Below are 22,256 nucleotides of genomic sequence, written 5' to 3'. Positions count from 1 at the left end.
GAGGGGAGGGGGGCGATTAATGGCTCAGGGGGGGTAAGGGGGAGTTATTAATTAGCATTCATTAATTGGCAATTATTATGAGGGGAGGGGGGTGATTAATGGCTCGGGGGAGTAATTAATTAGCGTTCATTAATTGGCGATGATTAGGAGGGGAGGGGGGGTTGATTAATGCGGGGGGGGTGGAGCTAATTACCCGGTGGAGTAGGCAATTAGCTCCTGGGGGGCAATTAATTACTGAGGGGGGACGGTTAATTATCTTGGAGAGTGGGTAATTAGAACCTGGGGGGCAATTAATTACCCAGGGGCAATTAATTACCTGGGAGAGTGGTTAATTAACCCCGGAGGGGTGGGGGGACAATTAATTAAGGATGGGCACTAATTGAGGGGGGAGGCACTAATTAAAGGGGATGGGGGGCACTAATTAGGGAAGAGGTTACTAATTAAGGGGGTATTAATTAAGGGGGGTATTAATTAAGGGGGTGGGGGGGGGGGGCGAGGACTCCGAGGGGGGCAGTAATTACGGTCTGGGGGAAGGGCACTAATTAAGGGAGGAGGGCGCTAATTAAGGGGGAGAGCACTAATTATGGGGGCGCTAATTAAGGGCGTGCACTAATTGGGGAAGCACTAATTAAGGGTGGAGCTTTAATTAAGGGTGAGTGGCGGGGGGGGGGGGATCGGCTCGGAGGTGGGGGCAGTAATTACGGGTTTGGGGGGGCACTAATTAAGGGGGGAGGACATTAATTACGGGGGGAGGACACTAATTAAGGGGGGGAGCGCTAATTAGGAGTGTGCACTAATTGGGGAGGCACTAATTAAGGGGGGGAGCACTATTTTTGGAGCCCCCCCCCCCTCCCCCCACGGTGACATTGAGCGCAGTGACAGCTGAGGGGGGGGGGGGGGGGGAGGGATTAATTACCTCTCGGGGCGGTTAATTACCTTTAATGGGATTAATTACCCACGGGTGGGGGAGGGGGAGGAGGGACGTTGCCATTAATGGAATTAATTACCCGCCGGGTAATAATTACCCACGGGGGGGGGCGGGGGGGGAAGGGTTCATTAATTGCCCCCCAACCGTATTAGTTACCCCCAATTAATTAACCCCTATGGGGGTTTAATTAATTGTCTTTAATTGTGTTTGTTAATTACCTCGGGAGGAGGTTAATTAATTGCCTCTAATGGTGCTAATGGCGCTTAATTGGGGTTAATTGAACTTAATTGGGGTTAATTGCTCCCCAATAGGGTTAATTGCCCTTAATTGGAGTTAATTGACCTTACTGATGTTAATTACCGCCGGGATGGTGTTAATTATTTGCCACTATTGAGTTAATTACCCCCAAAAGATTAATTAATCCACCTTCGTTGTGGTTCGCTGCCCCTAATGGGGTTAATTACCGCGGGGTGGGGTCAATTAATTACAATTAATGGCGTTAATTACCCTCAGTGCTGTTCCTATTGCCCCTAATGGGGTTAATTACCCCGGGGTGGGGTCAATTAATTACAATTAATGGCGTTAATTACCCTCAGTGCTGTTCCTATTGCCCCTAATGGGGTTAATTACCCCGGGGTGGGGTCAGTTAATTACAATTAATGGCGTTAATTACCCTCAGTGCTGTTCCTATTGCCCCTAATGGGGTTAATTACCCCGGGGTGGGGTCAATTAATTACAATTAATGGCGTTAATTGCCCCCCCGGGAGGCATCAACTTCCCCTGGGGCCGTTCATTAATTGCCCCCATCGGTATTAATTACCCCTAATGGGGGTAATTAGCCGGGGTGAGGTTAATTAATGGCGTTAATTGCAGCGCCGAAGAAAGAGGCGAAGAAGAAGGAGGAGAAAAAAGAGGAGAAAAAAGAGGAGAAAAAGGAGGAGGCGCCGCCGCAAGGTTCATTAATTCGGGGCGCTAATTAACTATTAATTAACTAATTGGGGGCACTAATTAACCGGGGGCGCTCATTAATTGAGGGGACTCTAATTAATTGGGCGGGACTCTCACTGGGAGGGAGGGAGGGCGCTAATTAGGGGGCGGGGGGAGGGGTTCATTAACTGGTAAGAGCTAATTAATTAATTGGGCGCTCATTAATTGGGGTGGTGCTAATGAATTGGGCATTGCTAATTGATTGATTGGGGGGAGCATTCATTCATTGGGGGGGCGCTAATTAATGGGGGGTGCATTCATTAATTCGGAGCCGTCATTAATTGGGGGGTGCTCATTAATTAATTGGCACTTGTTAATTGCGGGGGTGCTGATGAATTGGGGGGAAGTGCTAATTGATTATTTGAGGGGGGGCACTCATTAATTGGGCAGCGCTTATTAATTGATTGGGAGGGGCAGTCATTAATGGGGCGGGGCGCTAATTGATTGATTGGGGGGGATTAATTAATTAATTAGGCGCTCATTAATTGGTGGGGTCACTAATGGCGGGGAGTCGGGGGCGCTGATTAATTGGGGGGGGGGGAGGGAATAATTAATCGGGGGAAGCGCTTATTAATTAACCAGGGAGGCGCTCATCCACTCATTAATTGGGGAAGGCTAATTAAGGAATTAATTAATTAATTGGCACTAATTAACGTCAGAACCCCCCCCCCACACCATCTCTTTGCAGAACACAAAGATGAAGCACCGGGTAAAACCCCACACCCCGCCCCATAGAAATGGGGGGACCCCAAACCCCGCCCCATAGAAATGGGGGCACCTCAAATCACGCCCCATAGGAATGGGGGGACCCCAAATCCCACCCCATAGAAATGGGGGGACCCCAAACCGCGCCCCATAGAAATGAGGGAACCCCCAAATCCCGCCCCATAGATATGGGGGGACCTCAGATCACGCCCCATAGGAATGGGGGGACCCCAAATCCCGCCCCGTAGAAATGGGGGGGACCCCAAATCCCGCCCATAGAAATGAGGGGACCTCAAATCACGCCCCATAGAAATGGGGGGACCCCAAACCGCGCCCCATAGAAATGAGGGAACCCCCAAATCCCGCCCCATAGATATGGGGGGACCTCAAATCACGCCCCATAGGAATGGGGGGACCCCAAATCCCGCCCCATAGATATGGGGGGACCCCAAATCCCGCCCCATAGAAATGGGGGGACCCCAAACCGCGCCCCATAGAAATGAGGGAACCCCAAATCCCGCCCCATAGATATGGGGGGACCTCAAATCACGCCCCATAGGAATGGGGGGACCCCAAATCCCGCCCCATAGATATGGGGGGACCCCAAATCCCGCCCCGTAGAAATGGGGGGGACCCCAAATCCCACCCCATAGAAATGGGACTCAATAATATGGCCCATAGAACTGCCCCACATATCTGTGCCCCACATATCTATGCCCCACATATGTATGCCCCACATAACTGTGCCCCACATATCTGTGCCCCATAGAACTGCCCCACATATCTGTGCCCCACAGAACTGCCCCACATATCTGTGCCCCACATATGTATGCCCCACATAACTGTGCCCCACATAACTGTGCCCCACATATCTGTGCCCCATAGAACTGCCCCACATATCTATGCCCCACATATCTGTGCCCCACATATCTGTGCCCCACATAACTGTGCCCCACATATCTGTGCCCCATAGACCTGCCCCCCCCTGAGAGCGCCGAACCCGAGGGGCTCTTCCTCAGCAAACCCCAGAATGTGATGGTGGAGAGCGGTGAGGGGCCGCTGTGGGGCAGGGGGGGCTCTATGGGGCCGGGGAGGGGGTCACTATGGGGTAGGGGAGAGGGGGTGGCTATGGGGCTGGGGGGGGGGGGGTCGCTGTGGGGTGGTGTGGGTCACTTGTGGGTCATTTGTGGGTCCCTATGGGTCTCTTTGGGTCTCTATGGGTCGCTGTGTGTCCCTTTGTGTCTCTATGTGTCCCTATGGGTTGCTATGGGTCTCTATGGGTCGCTGTGGGTCGCTATGGGTCCCTATGGGTCTCTATGTGTCCCTATGGGTCTCTATGGGTCGCTGTGGGTCGCTATGGGTCTCTATGGGTCCCTGTGTGTCCCTATGGGTCTCTATGGGTCCCTATGGGTCGCTATGGGTCGCTGTGGGTCGCTATGGGTCTCTATGGGTCTCTATGGGTCCCTATGGGTCGCTATGGGTCTCTATGGGTCGCTGTGTGTCCCTATGTGTCTCTATGGGTCCCTATGGTCGCTATGGGTCGCTGTGGGTCGCTATGGGTCTCTATGGGTCTCTATGTGTCCCTATGGGTCGCTATGGGTCTCTATGGGTCGCTGTGTGTCCCTATGTGTCTCTATGGGTCCCTATGGGTCGCTATGGGTCTCTATGGGTCGCTGTGGGTCCCTAGGGATCTCTGTGGGTCTCTAAGGGTCCCTATGGGTCTCTATGTGTCCCTATGGGTCTCTGTGGGTCTCTGTGGGTCGCTATGGGTCTCTATGGGTCGCTATGGGTCTCTATGTGTCCCTATGTGTCCCTATGTGTCCCTGTGGGTCCCTATGGGTCCCTGTGGGTCGCTGTGGGTCGCTGTGGGTCGCTATGGGTCGCTGTGGGTCGCGGTGTCCGTAGGTCGCGATGTGACGGTGTCGGCGCTGTGGTTCTCTATGTGTCCCTATGGGTCCCTGTGGGTCCCTGTGGGTCCCTGTGGGTCGCTGTGGGTCGCTGTGGGTCGCTATGGGTCGCTGTGGGTCGCGGTGTCCGTAGGTCGCGATGTGACGGTGTCGGCGCGCGTTTCGGGAGCGGCGTTGGCGGTGAAACCGACGGTGAAATGGTTCAAAGGGAAATGGTCGGAGCTCAGCGCCAAAAGCGCCGCGCTGGTGCCGCTTCCGGGAGGAGGTGGACGACCAGAAGGTGGGGGGCGCTGCCCCACGGCTGCCCCATAGCGGCCCCATAGATACCCCATGGCTGCCCCATAGATACCCCATGGCTGCCCCATAGATACCCCATGGCTGCCCCATAGATACCCCATGGCTGCCCCATGGCTGCCCCATAGATACCCCATGGCTGCCCCATAGCGGCCACAAAGATACCCCATGGCTGCCCCATGGCTGCCCCATAGATACCCCATGGCTGCCCCATAGCGGCCACAAAGATACCCCATGGCTGCCCCATGGCTGCCCCATAGATACCCCATGGCTGCCCATGGCTGCCCCATACATACCCCATGGCTGCCCCATAGATACCCCATGGCTGCCCCATGGCTGCCCCATAGATACCCCATGGCTGCCCCATGGCTGCCCCATAGATACCCCATGGCTGCCACATAGATACCCCATGGCTGCCACATAGATACCCCATGGCTGCCCCATAGCGGCCCCATAGATACCCCATGGCTGCCCCATGGCTGCCCCATACATACCCCATGGCTGCCCCATAGATACCCCATGGCTGCCCCATAGATACCCCATGGCTGCCCCATGGCTGCCCCATACATACCCCATGGCTGCCCCATAGATACCCCATGGCTGCCCCATAGATACCCCATGGCTGCCCCATGGCTGCCACATAGATACCCCATGGCTGCCCCATAGCGGCCCCATAGATACCCCATGGCTGCCCCATAGATACCCCATGGCTGCCCCATAGATACCCCATGGCTGCCCCATAGTGGCCACATAGATACCCCATGGCTGCCCCATGGTTGCCCCATAGCGGCCACATAGATACCCCATGGCTGCCCCATAGATACCTCATGGCTGCCCCATAGATACCCCATGGCTGCCCCATAGTGGCCACATAGATACCCCATGGCTGCCCCATGGTTGCCCCATAGCGGCCACATAGATACCCCATGGCTGCCCCATAGATACCTCATGGCTGCCCCATAGATACCCCATGGCTGCCCCATAGTGGCCACATAGATACCCCATGGCTGCCCCATAGCGGCCACATAGATACCCCATGGCTGCCCCATAGCGGCCACATATCTGCCCTATAGCTGCCCCATAGCTGCCCTATAGCTGCCCCATAGATACCCCATGGCTGCCCCACAGCTGCCCCATGGTTGCCCCATAGCGGCCCCATAGGTACCCCATAGATACTTGTGACTGTGCCCCCCCCTCACTCATGACTGTGTCACCCCCTCCCCACTCGTGACCGTGTTCCCCCACCCCCCCACTTGTGACCGTGCCCCCCACTCGTGACCGTGCCTCCCACTCATGACCGTGGCCCCCCCCACTCATGACCGTGCCCCCCACTCATGACTGTGTCACCCCACTTGTGACCGTTCCCCCCCACTCATGACTGTGCCCCCCCGTGACCGTGTCCCCCTACTCATGACCGTTCCCCCCCACTCATGACCGTGCCACCCACTCGTGGCCGTGCCCCCCACTCATGACCATGCCCCACTCGTGACCGTGACCCCCCCACTCATGACTGTGTCCCCCACTCATGACCGTGCTGCCCCCGTGACCGTGTCCCCCCACTCGTGACCGTGACCCCCCACTCGTGACCATGCCCCTCCCCCACTCATGACCGTGCCCCTCACTCGTGACCGTGCCCCCCACTCATGACCGTGCCCCCCCGTGGTCGTGCCCCCCACTCGTGGCCGTGACCCCCCCCACTCATGACCGTGCCCCCCCACTCGTGACCGTGCCCCCCCCGTGGCCGTGCCCCTCAGGTGTACACGTTCGAGCTGCAGCTCAGCAAAGTGGTGCTGGGCGACCGCGGCGATTACCGCTGCGAAGTGACGGCCAAAGACGTCAAGGACAGCTGCTCCTTCAGCATCGACGTGGAGGGTGAGACCCCCCCCAAAATAATGGGGACCCCCCCCAAAATATTGGAGACCCCCCCCCCAAAAAAACGACCCCCCAATATCCCTCCCCCCCCCCCCAAAATCCCAGATCTCTGCTCTAAAAGACCCCATAGAAGAGCCCCTCCCCCACCCCCCCCCCCGCTGCTCCTTCAGCATCGACGTGGAGGGGGAGACCCCCCCCAAATAATGGGGACCCCCCCCCCAAAACGACCCCCCAATATCCCTCCCCCCCCCCCCAAAAAAATCCTGGATCTCGGCTCTAAAAGACCCCATAGAAGAGCCCCTCCCCCCCCCACCCAACTGCTCCTTCAGCATCGACGTGGAGGGTGAGACCCCCCCCAAATAATGGGGACCCCCCAAAGTATTGGGGACCCCCCCCCCCCAAAAAACGACCCCCCAATATCCCTCCCCCCCCCCCCAAAAAAAAATCCCGGATCTCTGCTCTAAAAGACCCCATAGAAGAGCCCCTCCCCCACCCCCCCCCCCTGCTCCTTCAGCATCGACGTGGAGGGGGAGACCCCCCCCAAAGTATTGGGGTCACTTTGGGGTCACTTGGGGTCATATTGGGGTCATTTTGGGTCACATTGGGGTCATTTTGGGTCATTGGGGTCACTTTGGGGTCACATTTGGGTCACTGGGGTCACTTTGGGGTCACTGGGGTCACGTTGGGGTTACGTTGGGGTCACATTGGGGTCACGTTGGGGTCACTTTGGGGTCACTTTGGGGTCACTTGGGGTCACTTCGGGGTCACTTGGGGGTCACTTCGGGGTCACTTCGGGGTCACTTGGGGGTCACTTCGGGGTCACTTGGGGTCACTTCGGGGTCACTTGGGGGTCACTTCGGGGTCACTTCGGGGTCACTTCGGGGTCACTTCGGGGTCACTTGGGGGTCACTTCGGGGTCACTTGGGGGTCTCTTTGGGGTCACATTGGGGTCACTTGGGGGTCACTTGGGGTCACTGGGGTCCCTTTGGGGTCACTGGGTTCACGTTGGGGTCTCAGGGGTCACGTTGTGGTTACATTGGGGTCACTTCGGGGTCACTTCGCGGTCACTTGGGGGTCACTTCGGGGTCACTTCGGGGTCACTTCGGGGTCACTTGGGGTCACTTGGGGGTCACTTCGGGGTCACTTGGGGGTCACTTGGGGTCACTTCGGGGTCACTTCGGGGTCACTTGGGGTCACTTGGGGGTCACTTCGGGGTCACTTCGGGGTCACTTGGGGGTCACTTGGGGGTCTCTTTGGGGTCACATTGGGGTCAGTTGGGGGTCACTTCGGGGTCACTTGGGGGTCACTTGGGGTCACTTCGGGGTCACTTGGGGGTCACTTGGGGTCACTTGGGGGTCACTTGGGGGTCACTTGGGGGTCAGTTGGGGGTCAGTTGGGGGTCACTTGGGGGTCACTTGGGGGTCTCTTTGGGGTCACTTGGGGTCACTTGGGGGTCACTTCGGGGTCACTTCGGGGTCACTTGGGGGTCACTTGGGGGTCTCTTTGGGGTCACATTGGGGTCAGTTGGGGGTCACTTCGGGGTCACTTGGGGGTCACTTGGGGTCACTTCGGGGTCACTTGGGGGTCACTTGGGGTCACTTGGGGGTCACTTGGGGGTCACTTGGGGGTCAGTTGGGGGTCAGTTGGGGGTCACTTGGGGGTCACTTGGGGGTCTCTTTGGGGTCACTTGGGGTCACTTGGGGGTCACTTCGGGGTCACTTCGGGGTCACTTGGGGGTCACTTGGGGGTCTCTTTGGGGTCACATTGGGGTCAGTTGGGGGTCACTTCGGGGTCACTTGGGGGTCACTTGGGGTCACTTCGGGGTCACTTGGGGGTCACTTGGGGTCACTTGGGGGTCACTTGGGGGTCACTTGGGGGTCACTTGGGGGTCACTTGGGGGTCTCTTTGGGGTCACATTGGGGTCACTTGGGGGTCACTTCGGGGTCAGTTGGGGGTCGCCGTGTGGTGATGTTGGGGTCCCCGCAGCGCCCCGTCCCGATGAAGGCGCCGTGCTGCACGCCTTCAAGCGCACGTGAGTCACACCCCCTCCTCATCCCCAATTAATTAATTAGTTAATTAATTAGAGCCCTGGCTCATTAATCACTCAGCGCTCATCATTAATTGCTAATTAATTAGAGGCCTGGCTCATTAATCACTCAGCGCTCATCATTAATTGCTGATTAATTAGGGCCCTGGCTCATTAATCACTCAGCGCTCATCATTAATCGCTAATGAATGAAGAGCCCTGGCTCGTTAATCACTCAGCGGTCATCATTAATTGCTAATTAATTAGGGCCCTGGCTCGTTAATCACTCAGCGGTCATCATTAATCACTAATGAATGAAGAGCCCTGGCTCATTAATCACTCAGCGGTCATCATTAATCGCTAATTAATTAGAGCCCTGGCTCATTAATCACTCAGCGCTCATCATTAATCGCTAATGAATGAAGAGCCCTGGCTCGTTAATCACTCAGCGGTCATCATTAATTGCTAATTAATTAGAGGCCTGGCTCGTTAATCACTCAGCGCTCATCATTAATCGCTAATGAATGAAGAGCCCTGGCTCATTAATCACTCAGCGGTCATCATTAATTGCTAATTAATTAGAGGCCTGGCTCATTAATCACTCAGCGGTCATCATTAATCGCTAATTAATTAGAGGCCTGGCTCGTTAATCACTCAGCGGTCATCATTAATTGCTGATTAATTAGGGCCCTGGCTCATTAATCACTCAGCGGTCATCATTAATTGCTAATTAATTAGAGGCCTGGCTCATTAATCACTCAGCGGTCATCATTAATCGCTAATTAATTAGAGGCCTGGCTCGTTAATCACTCAGCGGTCATCATTAATTGCTGATTAATTAGGGCCCTGGCTCATTAATCACTCAGCGGTCATCATTAATTGCTAATTAATTAGAGCCCTGGCTCATTAATCACTCAGCGGTCATCATTAATCGCTAATGAATGAAGAGCCCTGGCTCATTAATCACTCAGCGCTCATCATTAATTGCTAATTAATTAGGGCCCTGGCTCATTAATCACTCAGTGATCATCATTAATTGCTGATTAATTAGGGCCCTGGCTCATTAATCACTCAGCGCTCATCATTAATCGCTAATGAATGAAGAGCCCTGGCTCGTTAATCACTCAGCGGTCATCATTAATTGCTAATTAATTAGGGCCCTGGCTCGTTAATCACTCAGCGGTCATCATTAATCACTAATGAATGAAGAGCCCTGGCTCATTAATCACTCAGCGGTCATCATTAATCGCTAATTAATTAGAGCCCTGGCTCATTAATCACTCAGCGCTCATCATTAATCGCTAATGAATGAAGAGCCCTGGCTCGTTAATCACTCAGCGGTCATCATTAATTGCTAATTAATTAGAGGCCTGGCTCGTTAATCACTCAGCGGTCATCATTAATCGCTAATGAATGAAGAGCCCTGGCTCGTTAATCACTCAGCGGTCATCATTAATTGCTAATTAATTAGGGCCCTGGCTCATTAATCACTCAGCGGTCATCATTAATTGCTAATTAATTAGAGCCCTGGCTCATTAATCACTCAGCGGTCATCATTAATCGCTAATGAATGAAGAGCCCTGGCTCATTAATCACTCAGCGCTCATCATTAATCGCTAATTAATTAGAGCCCTGGCTCGTTAATCACTAATTAATATCCCCCCTATAGTGGTGAGGCCAAAGATGACACCGCGGGAGAGCTGGACTTCAGCGGCCTGCTCAAAAAGAGGTGTGCAACGCGCTCGTGCAACGCGCTCGTGCAACGCTGCTCTTGTGCAAGGCTGCTCTTGTGCAAGGCTGCTCTTGTGCAACGCTGCTCTTGTGCAACGTGCTCTTGTGCAACGTGCTCGTGCAAGGTGCTCTTGTGCAAGGCTGCTCTTGTGCAACGTGCTCTTGTGCAACGCTGCTCTTGTGCAACGTGCTCGTGCAAGGCTGCTCTTGTGCAACGTGCTCTTGCGCAACGTGCTCGTGCAAGGTGCTCTTGTGCAAGGCTGCTCTTGTGCAACGTGCTCTTGTGCAACGCTGCTCTTGTGCAACGTGCTCGTGCAAGGCTGCTCTTGTGCAACGTGCTCTTGCGCAACGTGCTCGTGCAAGGTGCTCTTGTGCAAGGCTGCTCTTGTGCAACGTGCTCTTGTGCAACGTGCTCGTGCAAGGCTGCTCTTGTGCAATGTGCTCTTGTGCAACGTGCTCTTGTGCAAGGTTGCTCTTGTGCAACGTGCTCGTGCAAGGCTGCTCTTGTGCAAGGTACTCTTGTGCAAGGTGCTCTTGTGCAACGTGCTCTTGTGCAAGGCTGCTCTTGTGCAATGTGCTTGTGCAAGGTGCTCTTGTGCAACGTGCTCGTGCAAGGCTGCTCTTGTGCAACGTGCTCTTGTGCAACGTGCTCTTGTGCAAGGCTGCTCTTGTGCAAGGTGCTCTTGTGCAACGTGCTCGTGCAAGGCTGCTCTTTGTGCAACGTGCTCTTGTGCAAGGTGCTCGTGCAAGGCTGCTCTTGTGCAAGGTGCTCGTGCAAGGCTGCTCTTGTGCAAGGTGCTCGTGCAAGGCTGCTCTTGTGCAACACACTTGTGCAAGGCTGCTCTTGTGTGACGTGAAGAAGTTGCATGGCAGTAGTGCAAGGCGTGTTGCACGGCAGTAGTGCGAGGCAGTGGTGTTGCACGGCAGTAGTGGTGGTGCACGGCAGCAGTGGTGTTGCACGGCAGTAGCGCAAGGCAGTGGTGTTGCATGGCAGTAGTGCGAGGCAGTGGTGTTGCACGGCAGCAGTGGTGTTGCACGGCAGTAGTGCAATGCAGTTGTGTTGCACGGCAGTAGTGCGAGGCGTGTTGCACGGCAGCAGTGGTGTTGCACGGCAGTAGTGTGAGGCAGTGGTGTTGCACGGCAGTAGTGCGAGGCGTGTTGCATGGCAGCAGTGGTGTTGCACGGCAGTAGTGGTGTTGCACGGCAGTGGTGCGAGGCAGTGGTGTTGCACAGCAGTAGTGCAAGGCGTGTTGCACGGCAGCAGTGCAAGGCAGTGGTGTTGCACGGCAGTAGTGCGAGGCAGTGTTGTTGCACGGCAGTGGTGCAAGGCGTGTTGCACGGCAGTAGTGCAAGGCAGTGGTGTTGCACGGCAGCGGTGCAAGGCAGTTGTGTTGCACGGCAGTAGTGCGAGGCAGTGTTGTTGCACGGCAGTGGTGCAAGGTGTGTTGCACGGCAGTAGTGGTGTTGCACGGCAGCAGTGCGAGGCAGTGGTGTTGCACGGCAGCAGTGGTGTTGCACGGCAGCGGTGCGAGGCAGTGGTGTTGCACGGCAGCAGTGGTGTTGCACGGCAGTAGTGCAAGGCGTGTTGCACGGCAGTAGTGCGAGGCAGTGGTGTTGCACGGCAGCAGTGGTGTTGCACGGCAGTGGTGCAAGGCGTGTTGCACGGCAGGGAGGTGCAGGTGGAGGAGAAGAAGAAGAAGAAGGACGAGGACGATCCGTTCCCGCCCGAAATTTGGGAACTGCTGAAGGGCGTCACCAAAAAGAGCGAATACGAACGCATCGCCTTCCAGTACGGCATCACCGACCTGCGCGGCATGCTCAAGCGCCTCAAGAAGGTGCACGTCGAGCCCAAGAAGAGCGAAGGTGGGGCGTGTGGGGCGTGTGGGGCGCTGTGGGGCGATGTGGGGCGGGATATGGGGCGATATGGGGCGATATGGGGGGGATAGGGGGCGATATGGGGGGGATATGTGGCACTATGGGGCTGTACGGGATGCTCAAGCGCCTCAAGAAGGTGCACGTCGAGCCCAAGAAGAGCGAAGGTGGGGCGTGTGGGGCACTGTGGGGCGGGATATGGGGCGATGTGGGGCGATATGGGGGGGATAGGGGGCGATATGGGGGGGATAGGGGGCGATATGGGGGGGATAGGGGGCGATATGGGGGGGATAGGGGGCGATATGGGGGGATATGGGGCTGAACAGGATGCTCAAGCGCCTCAAGAAGGTGCACGTGGAGCCCAAGAAGAGCGAAGGTGGGGCGTGTGGGGCGCTGTGGGGCGCTGTGGGGCGTGTGGGGCGGGATATGGGGCGACATGGGGCGATATGGGGGGGATAGGGGGTGATATGGGGGGGATATGGGGCGCTATGGGGCTGTACGGGATGCTCAAGCACCTCAAGAAGGTGCACGTCGAGCCCAAGAAGAGCGAAGGTGGGGCGTGTGGGGCGATGTGGGGCGATGTGGGGCGATATGGGGGGGATAGGGGGCGATATGGGGGGGATAGGGGGCGATATGGGGGGGTATGGGGCTGTACGGGATGCTCAAGCGCCTCAAGAAGGTGCACGTGGAGCCCAAGAAGAGCGAAGGTGGGGCGTGTGGGGCGCTGTGGGGCGCTGTGGGGCGTGTGGGGCGGGATATGGGGCGACATGGGGCGATATGGGGGGGATAGGGGGTGATATGGGGGGGATATGGGGCGCTATGGGGCTGTACGGGATGCTCAAGCACCTCAAGAAGGTGCACGTCGAGCCCAAGAAGAGCGAAGGTGGGGCGTGTGGGGCGATGTGGGGCGATGTGGGGCGATATGGGGGGGATAGGGGGCGATATGGGGGGGATAGGGGGCGATATGGGGGGGTATGGGGCTGTACGGGATGCTCAAGCGCCTCAAGAAGGTGCACGTGGAGCCCAAGAAGAGCGAAGGTGGGGCGTGTGGGGCGTGTGGGGCGATGTGGGGCGATGTGGGGCGGGATATGGGGCGATGTGGGGAGATGTGGGGGGGATAGGGGGCGATATGGGGGGGATAGGGGGCGATATGGGGGGATATGGGGCTGTATGGGATGCTCAAGCGCCTCAAGAAGGTGCACGTCGAGCCCAAGAAGAGCGAAGGTGGGGCGTGTGGGGCGATGTGGGGCGATGTGGGGCGATATGGGGGGGATAGGGGGCGATATGGGGGGGATAGGGGGCGATATGGGGGGGATGGGGGCGATATGGGGGGGATATGGGGCTGTACGGGATGCTCAAGCGCCTCAAGAAGGTGCACGTCGAGCCCAAGAAGAGCGAAGGTGGGGCGTGTGGGGCGTGTGGGGCGATGTGGGGCGGGATATGGGGCGATGTGGGGCGATATGGGGGGGATAGGGGGCGATATGGGGGGGATAGGGGGCGATATGGGGGGGATAGGGGGCTGTACGGGATGCTCAAGCGCCTCAAGAAGGTGCACGTGGAGCCCAAGAAGAGCGAAGGTGGGGCGTGTGGGGCGTGTGGGGCGCTGTGGGGCAGGATATGGGGCGATGTGGGGCGATATGGGGGGGATAGGGGGCGATATGGGGGGGATAGGGGGCGATATGGGGGGGATATGGGGCTGTATGGGATGCTCAAGCGCCTCAAGAAGGTGCACGTCGAGCCCAAGAAGAGCGAAGGTGGGGCGTGTGGGGCGTGTGGGGCGATGTGGGGCGATGTGGGGGGGGATGTGGGGCGATAGGGGGCGATATGGGGGAGATAGGGAGGGGATAGGGAGGCGCTATTGGTCGCTGTGTGGTGATGCTATGGGGCAGTGCTATGGGGCGCTGTGGGGCAGTGCTGTGGGGCGCTGTGGGGCAGTGCTATGGGGCGCTGTGGGGCAGTGCTGTGGGGCGCTGTGGGGCAGTGCTATGGGGCGCTGTGGGGCAGTGCTGTGGGGCGCTGTGGGGCAGTGCTATGGGGCGCTGTGGGGCTGTGCTGTGGGGCTCTGTGGGGCAGTGCTATGGGGCGCTATGGGGCAGTGCTGTGGGGCGCTGTGGGGCGCTGCGCGGTGACGCTATGGGGCAGTGCTATGGGGCGCTATGGGGCGCTGCGCGGTGACGCTATGGGGCACTGTGGGGCTCTGTGGGGCGCTGCGCGGTGACGCTGTGGGGCAGTGCTATGGGGCGCTATGGGGCGCTGTGCGGTGACGCTATGGGGCAGTGCTGTGGGGCGCTGTGGGGCGCTGCGCGGTGACGCCGTGGGGCGCTGTGGGGCAGTGCTATGGGGCGCTGTGGGGCGCTGCGTGGTGACGCCGTGGGGCGCTGTGGGGCAGTGCTATGGGGCGCTGTGGGGCGCTGCGCGGTGACGCCGTGGGGCGCCGTGGGGCAGTGCTGTGGGGCGCTGTGGGGCAGTGCTATGGGGCGCTGTGGGGCGCTGCGCGGTGACGCTGTGGGGCAGTGCTGTGGGGCGCTGCGCGGTGACGCCGTGGGGCAGTGCTATGGGGCGCTATGGGGCGCTGCGCGGTGACGCCGTGGGGCGCTGTGGGGCGCTGTGGGGCGCTGCGCGGTGACGCCGTGGGGCGCTGTGGGGCGCTGTGGGGCAGTGCTATGGGGCGCTGTGGGGCGCTGCGCGGTGACGCCGTGGGGCGCTGTGGGGCAGTGCTGTGGGGCGCTGTGGGGCGCTGCGCGGTGACGCTGTGGGGCAGTGCTGTGGGGCGCTATGGGGCGCTGCGCGGTGACGCTATGGGGCACTGTGGGGCGCTGTGGGGCAGTGCTATGGGGCGCTGTGGGGCGCTGCGCGGTGACGCCGTGGGGTGCTGTGGGGCAGTGCTGTGGGGCGCTGTGGGGCGCTGCGCGGTGACGCCGTGGGGCGCTGTGGGGCAGTGCTATGGGGCGCTGTGGGGCGCTGCGCGGTGACGCTGTGGGGCAGTGCTATGGGGCGCTATGGGGCGCTGCGCGGTGACGCCGTGGGGCGCTGTGGGGCAGTGCTGTGGGGCGCTGCGCGGTGACGCCGTGGGGCGCCGTGGGGCAGTGCTGTGGGGCGCTGTGGGGCAGTGCTATGGGGCGCTGTGGGGCGCTGCGCGGTGACGCTGTGGGGCAGTGCTGTGGGGCGCTGCGCGGTGACGCCGTGGGGCAGTGCTATGGGGCGCTATGGGGCGCTGCGCGGTGACGCCGTGGGGCGCTGTGGGGCGCTGTGGGGCGCTGCGCGGTGACGCCGTGGGGCGCTGTGGGGCGCTGTGGGGCAGTGCTATGGGGCGCTGTGGGGCGCTGCGCGGTGACGCCGTGGGGCGCTGTGGGGCAGTGCTGTGGGGCGCTGTGGGGCGCTGCGCGGTGACGCTGTGGGGCAGTGCTGTGGGGCGCTATGGGGCGCTGCGCGGTGACGCTATGGGGCACTGTGGGGCGCTGTGGGGCAGTGCTATGGGGCGCTGTGGGGCGCTGCGCGGTGACGCCGTGGGGTGCTGTGGGGCAGTGCTGTGGGGCGCTGTGGGGCGCTGCGCGGTGACGCCGTGGGGCGCTGTGGGGCAGTGCTATGGGGCGCTGTGGGGCGCTGCGCGGTGACGCTGTGGGGCAGTGCTATGGGGCGCTATGGGGCGCTGCGCGGTGACGCCGTGGGGCGCTGTGGGGCAGTGCTGTGGGGCGCTGCGCGGTGACGCCGTGGGGCGCCGTGGGGCAGTGCTGTGGGGCGCTGTGGGGCAGTGCTATGGGGCGCTGTGGGGCGCTGCGCGGTGACGCTGTGGGGCAGTGCTGTGGGGCGCTGCGCGGTGACGCCGTGGGGCAGTGCTATGGGGCGCTATGGGGCGCTGCGCGGTGACGCCGTGGGGCGCTGTGGGGCGCTGTGGGGCGCTGCGCGGTGACGCCGTGGGGCGCTGTGGGGCGCTGTGGGGCAGTGCTATGGGGCGCTGTGGGGCGCTGCGCGGTGACGCCGTGGGGCGCTGTGGGGCAGTGCTGTGGGGCGCTGTGGGGCGCTGCGCGGTGACGCTGTGGGGCAGTGCTGTGGGGCGCTATGGGGCGCTGCGCGGTGACGCTATGGGGCACTGTGGGGCGCTGTGGGGCAGTGCTATGGGGCGCTGTGGGGCGCTGCGCGGTGACGCCGTGGGGTGCTGTGGGGCAGTGCTGTGGGGCGCTGTGGGGCGCTGCGCGGTGACGCCGTGGGGCGCTGTGGGGCAGTGCTATGGGGCGCTGTGGGGCGCTGCGCGGTGACGCTGTGGGGCAGTGCTATGGGGCGCTATGGGGCGCTGCGCGGTGACGCCGTGGGGCGCTGTGGGGCAGTGCTGTGGGGCGCTGCGCGGTGACGCCGTGGGGCGCCGTGGGGCAGTGCTGTGGGGCGCTGTGGGGCAGTGCTATGGGGCGCTGTGGGGCGCTGCGCGGTGACGCTGTGGGGCAGTGCTGTGGGGCGCTGCGCGGTGACGCCGTGGGGCAGTGCTATGGGGCGCTATGGGGCGCTGCGCGGTGACGCCGTGGGGCGCTGTGGGGCGCTGTGGGGCGCTGCGCGGTGACGCCGTGGGGCGCTGTGGGGCGCTGTGGGGCAGTGCTATGGGGCGCTGTGGGGCGCTGCGCGGTGACGCCGTGGGGCGCTGTGGGGCAGTGCTGTGGGGCGCTGTGGGGCGCTGCGCGGTGACGCTGTGGGGCAGTGCTGTGGGGCGCTATGGGGCGCTGCGCGGTGACGCTATGGGGCACTGTGGGGCGCTGTGGGGCAGTGCTATGGGGCGCTGTGGGGCGCTGCGCGGTGACGCCGTGGGGTGCTGTGGGGCAGTGCTGTGGGGCGCTGTGGGGCGCTGCGCGGTGACGCCGTGGGGCGCTGTGGGGCAGTGCTATGGGGCGCTGTGGGGCGCTGCGCGGTGACGCCGTGGGGCGCTGTGGGGCAGTGCTGTGGGGCGCTGCGCGGTGACGCCGTGGGGCGCCGTGGGGCAGTGCTGTGGGGCGCTGTGGGGCAGTGCTATGGGGCGCTGTGGGGCGCTGCGCGGTGACGCTGTGGGGCAGTGCTGTGGGGCGCTGCGCGGTGACGCCGTGGGGCAGTGCTATGGGGCGCTATGGGGCGCTGCGCGGTGACGCCGTGGGGCGCTGTGGGGCGCTGTGGGGCGCTGCGCGGTGACGCCGTGGGGCGCTGTGGGGCGCTGTGGGGCAGTGCTATGGGGCGCTGTGGGGCGCTGCGCGGTGACGCCGTGGGGCGCTGTGGGGCAGTGCTGTGGGGCGCTGTGGGGCGCTGCGCGGTGACGCTGTGGGGCAGTGCTGTGGGGCGCTATGGGGCGCTGCGCGGTGACGCTATGGGGCACTGTGGGGCGCTGTGGGGCAGTGCTATGGGGCGCTGTGGGGCGCTGCGCGGTGACGCCGTGGGGTGCTGTGGGGCAGTGCTGTGGGGCGCTGTGGGGCGCTGCGCGGTGACGCCGTGGGGCGCTGTGGGGCAGTGCTATGGGGCGCTGTGGGGCGCTGCGCGGTGACGCTGTGGGGCAGTGCTATGGGGCGCTATGGGGCGCTGCGCGGTGACGCCGTGGGGCGCTGTGGGGCAGTGCTGTGGGGCGCTGCGCGGTGACGCCGTGGGGCGCCGTGGGGCAGTGCTGTGGGGCGCTGTGGGGCAGTGCTATGGGGCGCTGTGGGGCGCTGCGCGGTGACGCTGTGGGGCAGTGCTGTGGGGCGCTGCGCGGTGACGCCGTGGGGCAGTGCTATGGGGCGCTATGGGGCGCTGCGCGGTGACGCCGTGGGGCGCTGTGGGGCGCTGTGGGGCGCTGCGCGGTGACGCCGTGGGGCGCTGTGGGGCGCTGTGGGGCAGTGCTATGGGGCGCTGTGGGGCGCTGCGCGGTGACGCCGTGGGGCGCTGTGGGGCAGTGCTGTGGGGCGCTGTGGGGCGCTGCGCGGTGACGCTGTGGGGCAGTGCTGTGGGGCGCTATGGGGCGCTGCGCGGTGACGCTATGGGGCACTGTGGGGCGCTGTGGGGCAGTGCTATGGGGCGCTGTGGGGCGCTGCGCGGTGACGCCGTGGGGTGCTGTGGGGCAGTGCTGTGGGGCGCTGTGGGGCGCTGCGCGGTGACGCCGTGGGGCGCTGTGGGGCAGTGCTATGGGGCGCTGTGGGGCGCTGCGCGGTGACGCTGTGGGGCAGTGCTATGGGGCGCTATGGGGCGCTGCGCGGTGACGCCGTGGGGCGCTGTGGGGCAGTGCTGTGGGGCGCTGCGCGGTGACGCCGTGGGGCGCCGTGGGGCAGTGCTGTGGGGCGCTGTGGGGCAGTGCTATGGGGCGCTGTGGGGCGCTGCGCGGTGACGCTGTGGGGCAGTGCTGTGGGGCGCTGCGCGGTGACGCCGTGGGGCAGTGCTATGGGGCGCTATGGGGCGCTGCGCGGTGACGCCGTGGGGCGCTGTGGGGCGCTGTGGGGCGCTGCGCGGTGACGCCGTGGGGCGCTGTGGGGCGCTGTGGGGCAGTGCTATGGGGCGCTGTGGGGCGCTGCGCGGTGACGCCGTGGGGCGCTGTGGGGCAGTGCTGTGGGGCGCTGTGGGGCGCTGCGCGGTGACGCTGTGGGGCAGTGCTGTGGGGCGCTATGGGGCGCTGCGCGGTGACGCTATGGGGCACTGTGGGGCGCTGTGGGGCAGTGCTATGGGGCGCTGTGGGGCGCTGCGCGGTGACGCCGTGGGGTGCTGTGGGGCAGTGCTGTGGGGCGCTGTGGGGCGCTGCGCGGTGACGCCGTGGGGCGCTGTGGGGCAGTGCTATGGGGCGCTGTGGGGCGCTGCGCGGTGACGCTGTGGGCAGTGCTATGGGGCGCTATGGGGCGCTGCGCGGTGACGCCGTGGGGCGCTGTGGGGCAGTGCTGTGGGGCGCTGCGCGGTGACGCCGTGGGGCGCCGTGGGGCAGTGCTGTGGGGCGCTGTGGGGCAGTGCTATGGGGCGCTGTGGGGCGCTGCGCGGTGACGCTGTGGGGCAGTGCTGTGGGGCGCTGCGCTGGTGACGCCGTGGGGCAGTGCTATGGGGCGCTATGGGGCGCTGCGCGGTGACGCCGTGGGGCGCTGTGGGGCGCTGTGGGGCGCTGCGCGGTGACGCCGTGGGGCGCTGTGGGGCGCTGTGGGGCAGTGCTATGGGGCGCTGTGGGGCGCTGCGCGGTGACGCCGTGGGGCGCTGTGGGGCAGTGCTGTGGGGCGCTGTGGGGCGCTGCGCGGTGACGCTGTGGGGCAGTGCTGTGGGGCGCTATGGGGCGCTGCGCGGTGACGCTATGGGGCACTGTGGGGCGCTGTGGGGCAGTGCTATGGGGCGCTGTGGGCGCTGCGCGGTGACGCCGTGGGTGCTGTGGGGCAGTGCTGTGGGGCGCTGTGGGGCGCTGCGCGGTGACGCCGTGGGGCGCTGTGGGGCGCAGTGCTATGGGGCGCTGTGGGCGCTGCGCGGTGACGCTGTGGGGCAGTGCTATGGGGCGCTATGGGGCGCTGCGCGGTGACGCCGTGGGGCGCTGTGGGGCAGTGCTGTGGGGCGCTGCGCGGGTGACGCCGTGGGGCGCCGTGGGGCAGTGCTGTGGGGCGCTGTGGGGCAGTGCTATGGGGCGCTGTGGGGCGCTGCGCGGTGACGCTGTGGGGCAGTGCTGTGGGGCGCTGCGCGGGTGACGCCGTGGGGCAGTGCTATGGGGCGCTATGGGGCGCTGCGCGGTGACGCCGTGGGGCGCTGTGGGGCGCTGTGGGGCGCTGCGCGGTGACGCCGTGGGGCGCTGTGGGGCGCTGTGGGGCAGTGCTATGGGGCGCTGTGGGGCGCTGCGCGGTGACGCCGTGGGGCGCTGTGGGGCAGTGCTGTGGGGCGCTGTGGGGCGCTGCGCGGTGACGTTGTGGGGCAGTGCTGTGGGGCGCTATGGGGCGCTGCGCGGGTGACGCTATGGGGCACTGTGGGGCGCTGTGGGGCAGTGCTATGGGGCGCTGTGGGGCGCTGCGCGGTGACGCCGTGGGGTGCTGTGGGGCAGTGCTGTGGGCGCTGTGGGGCGCTGCGCGGTGACGCCGTGGGGCGCTGTGGGGCAGTGCTATGGGCGCTGTGGGGCGCTGCGCGGTGACGCTGTGGGGCAGTGCTATGGGGCGCTATGGGGCGCTGCGCGGTGACGCCGTGGGGCGCTGTGGGGCAGTGCTGTGGGGCGCTGCGCGGTGACGCCGTGGGGCGCCGTGGGGCAGTGCTGTGGGGCGCTGTGGGGCAGTGCTATGGGGCGCTGTGGGGCGCTGCGCGGTGACGCTGTGGGGCAGTGCTGTGGGGCGCTGCGCGGTGACGCCGTGGGGCAGTGCTATGGGGCGCTATGGGGCGCTGCGCGGTGACGCCGTGGGGCGCTGTGGGGCGCTGTGGGGCGCTGCGCGGTGACGCCGTGGGGCGCTGTGGGGGCGCTGTGGGGCAGTGCTATGGGGCGCTGTGGGGCGCTGCGCGGTGACGCCGTGGGGCGCTGTGGGGCAGTGCTGTGGGGCGCTGTGGGGCGCTGCGCGGTGACGCTGTGGGGCAGTGCTGTGGGGCGCTATGGGGCGCTGCGCGGTGACGCTATGGGGCACTGTGGGGCGCTGTGGGGCAGTGCTATGGGGCGCTGTGGGGCGCTGCGCGGTGACGCCGTGGGGTGCTGTGGGGCAGTGCTGTGGGGCGCTGTGGGGCGCTGCGCGGTGACGCCGTGGGGCGCTGTGGGGCAGTGCTATGGGGCGCTGTGGGGCGCTGCGCGGTGACGCGGTGGGGCGCCTGTGGGGCAGTGCTGTGGGGCGCTGCGCGGTTGACGCCGTGGGGCGCCGTGGGGCAGTGCTGTGGGCGCTGTGGGGCAGTGCTATGGGGCGCTGTGGGGCGCTGCGCGGTGACGCTGTGGGGCAGTGCTGTGGGGCGCTGCGCGGTGACGCCGTGGGGCAGTGCTATGGGGCGCTATGGGGCGCTGCGCGGTGACGCCGTGGGGCGCTGTGGGGCGCTGTGGGGCGCTGCGCGGTGACGCCGTGGGGCGCTGTGGGGCCGCTGTGGGGCAGTGCTATGGGGCGCTGTGGGGCGCTGCGCGGTGACGCCGTGGGGCGCTGTGGGGCAGTGCTGTGGGGCGCTGTGGGGCGCTGCGCGGTGGACGCTGTGGGGCAGTGCTGTGGGGCGCTATGGGGGCGCTGCGCGGTGACGCTATGGGGCACTGTGGGGGCGCTGTGGGGCAGTGCTATGGGGCGCTGTGGGGCGCTGCGCGGTGACGCCGTGGGGGTGCTGTGGGGCAGTGCTGTGGGGCGCCTTGTGGGGCGCTGCCGCGGTGACGCCGTGGGGCGCTGTGGGGCAGTGCTATGGGGCGCTGTGGGGCGCTGCGCGGTGACGCTGTGGGCAGTGCTATGGGGCGCTATGGGGCGCTGCGCGGTGACGCCGTGGGGCGCTGTGGGGCAGTGCTGTGGGGCGCTGCGCGGTGACGCCGTGGGGCGCTGTGGGGCGCTGTGGGGCGCTGCGCGGTGTACGCCGTGGGGCGCCGTGGGGCAGCGTTCATCCGGAAGCTGGAGCCGGCGTACCAGGTGGACAAAGGGCAACAAAATCAAACTGGTGGTGGAGCTCCAGCGACCCCACAAGAACGGCCAGCTGCTCAAGCCCGGCTCCAAGTGAGCGCTCACTAATTAACTAATTAGCTAATTAATGGGAGCAGGGGGACAGGGGCGGCTGCTCAAGCCCGGCTCCAAGTGAGCGCTCACTAATTAACTAATTAGCTAATTAATGGGAGCAGGGGGACAGGGGCGGCTGCTCAAGCCCGGCTCCAAGTGAGCGCTCACTAATTAACTAATTAGCTAATTAATGGGAGCAGGGGGACAGGGGCGGCTGCTCAAGCCCGGCTCCAAGTGAGCGCTCACTAATTAACTAATTAGCTAATTAATGGGAGCAGGGGGACAGGGGCGGCTGCTCAAGCCCGGCTCCAAGTGAGCGCTCACTAATTAACTAATTAGCTAATTAATGG

General features: G+C 63.3%; 1 protein-coding gene across 1 annotated transcript; it reads left to right on the top strand.

The window, feature by feature from the left end:
• The first annotated feature begins 1,747 nt into the window (after positions 1–1,747).
• LOC136050657 (myosin-binding protein C, fast-type-like) lies at positions 1,748–21,921 on the top strand. The gene is given in 9 exon segments (XM_065739691.1): positions 1,748–1,882; positions 3,594–3,668; positions 4,661–4,773; positions 4,775–4,807; positions 6,576–6,693; positions 8,680–8,725; positions 10,389–10,448; positions 12,120–12,313; positions 21,791–21,921. Coding segments are annotated over 9 exon segments (867 nt in total). The 5' UTR covers positions 1,748–1,785.
• Positions 21,922–22,256: the final 335 nt, after the last annotated feature.

This window comes from Cyrtonyx montezumae, unplaced genomic scaffold, assembly GCF_038088225.1.
Source record: "Cyrtonyx montezumae isolate F1298 unplaced genomic scaffold, pur_monq_1.0 scaffold_240, whole genome shotgun sequence".
NCBI lineage: Eukaryota > Metazoa > Chordata > Aves > Galliformes > Odontophoridae > Cyrtonyx > Cyrtonyx montezumae.
This window is presented reverse-complemented; position numbering and strand designations above follow the sequence as displayed.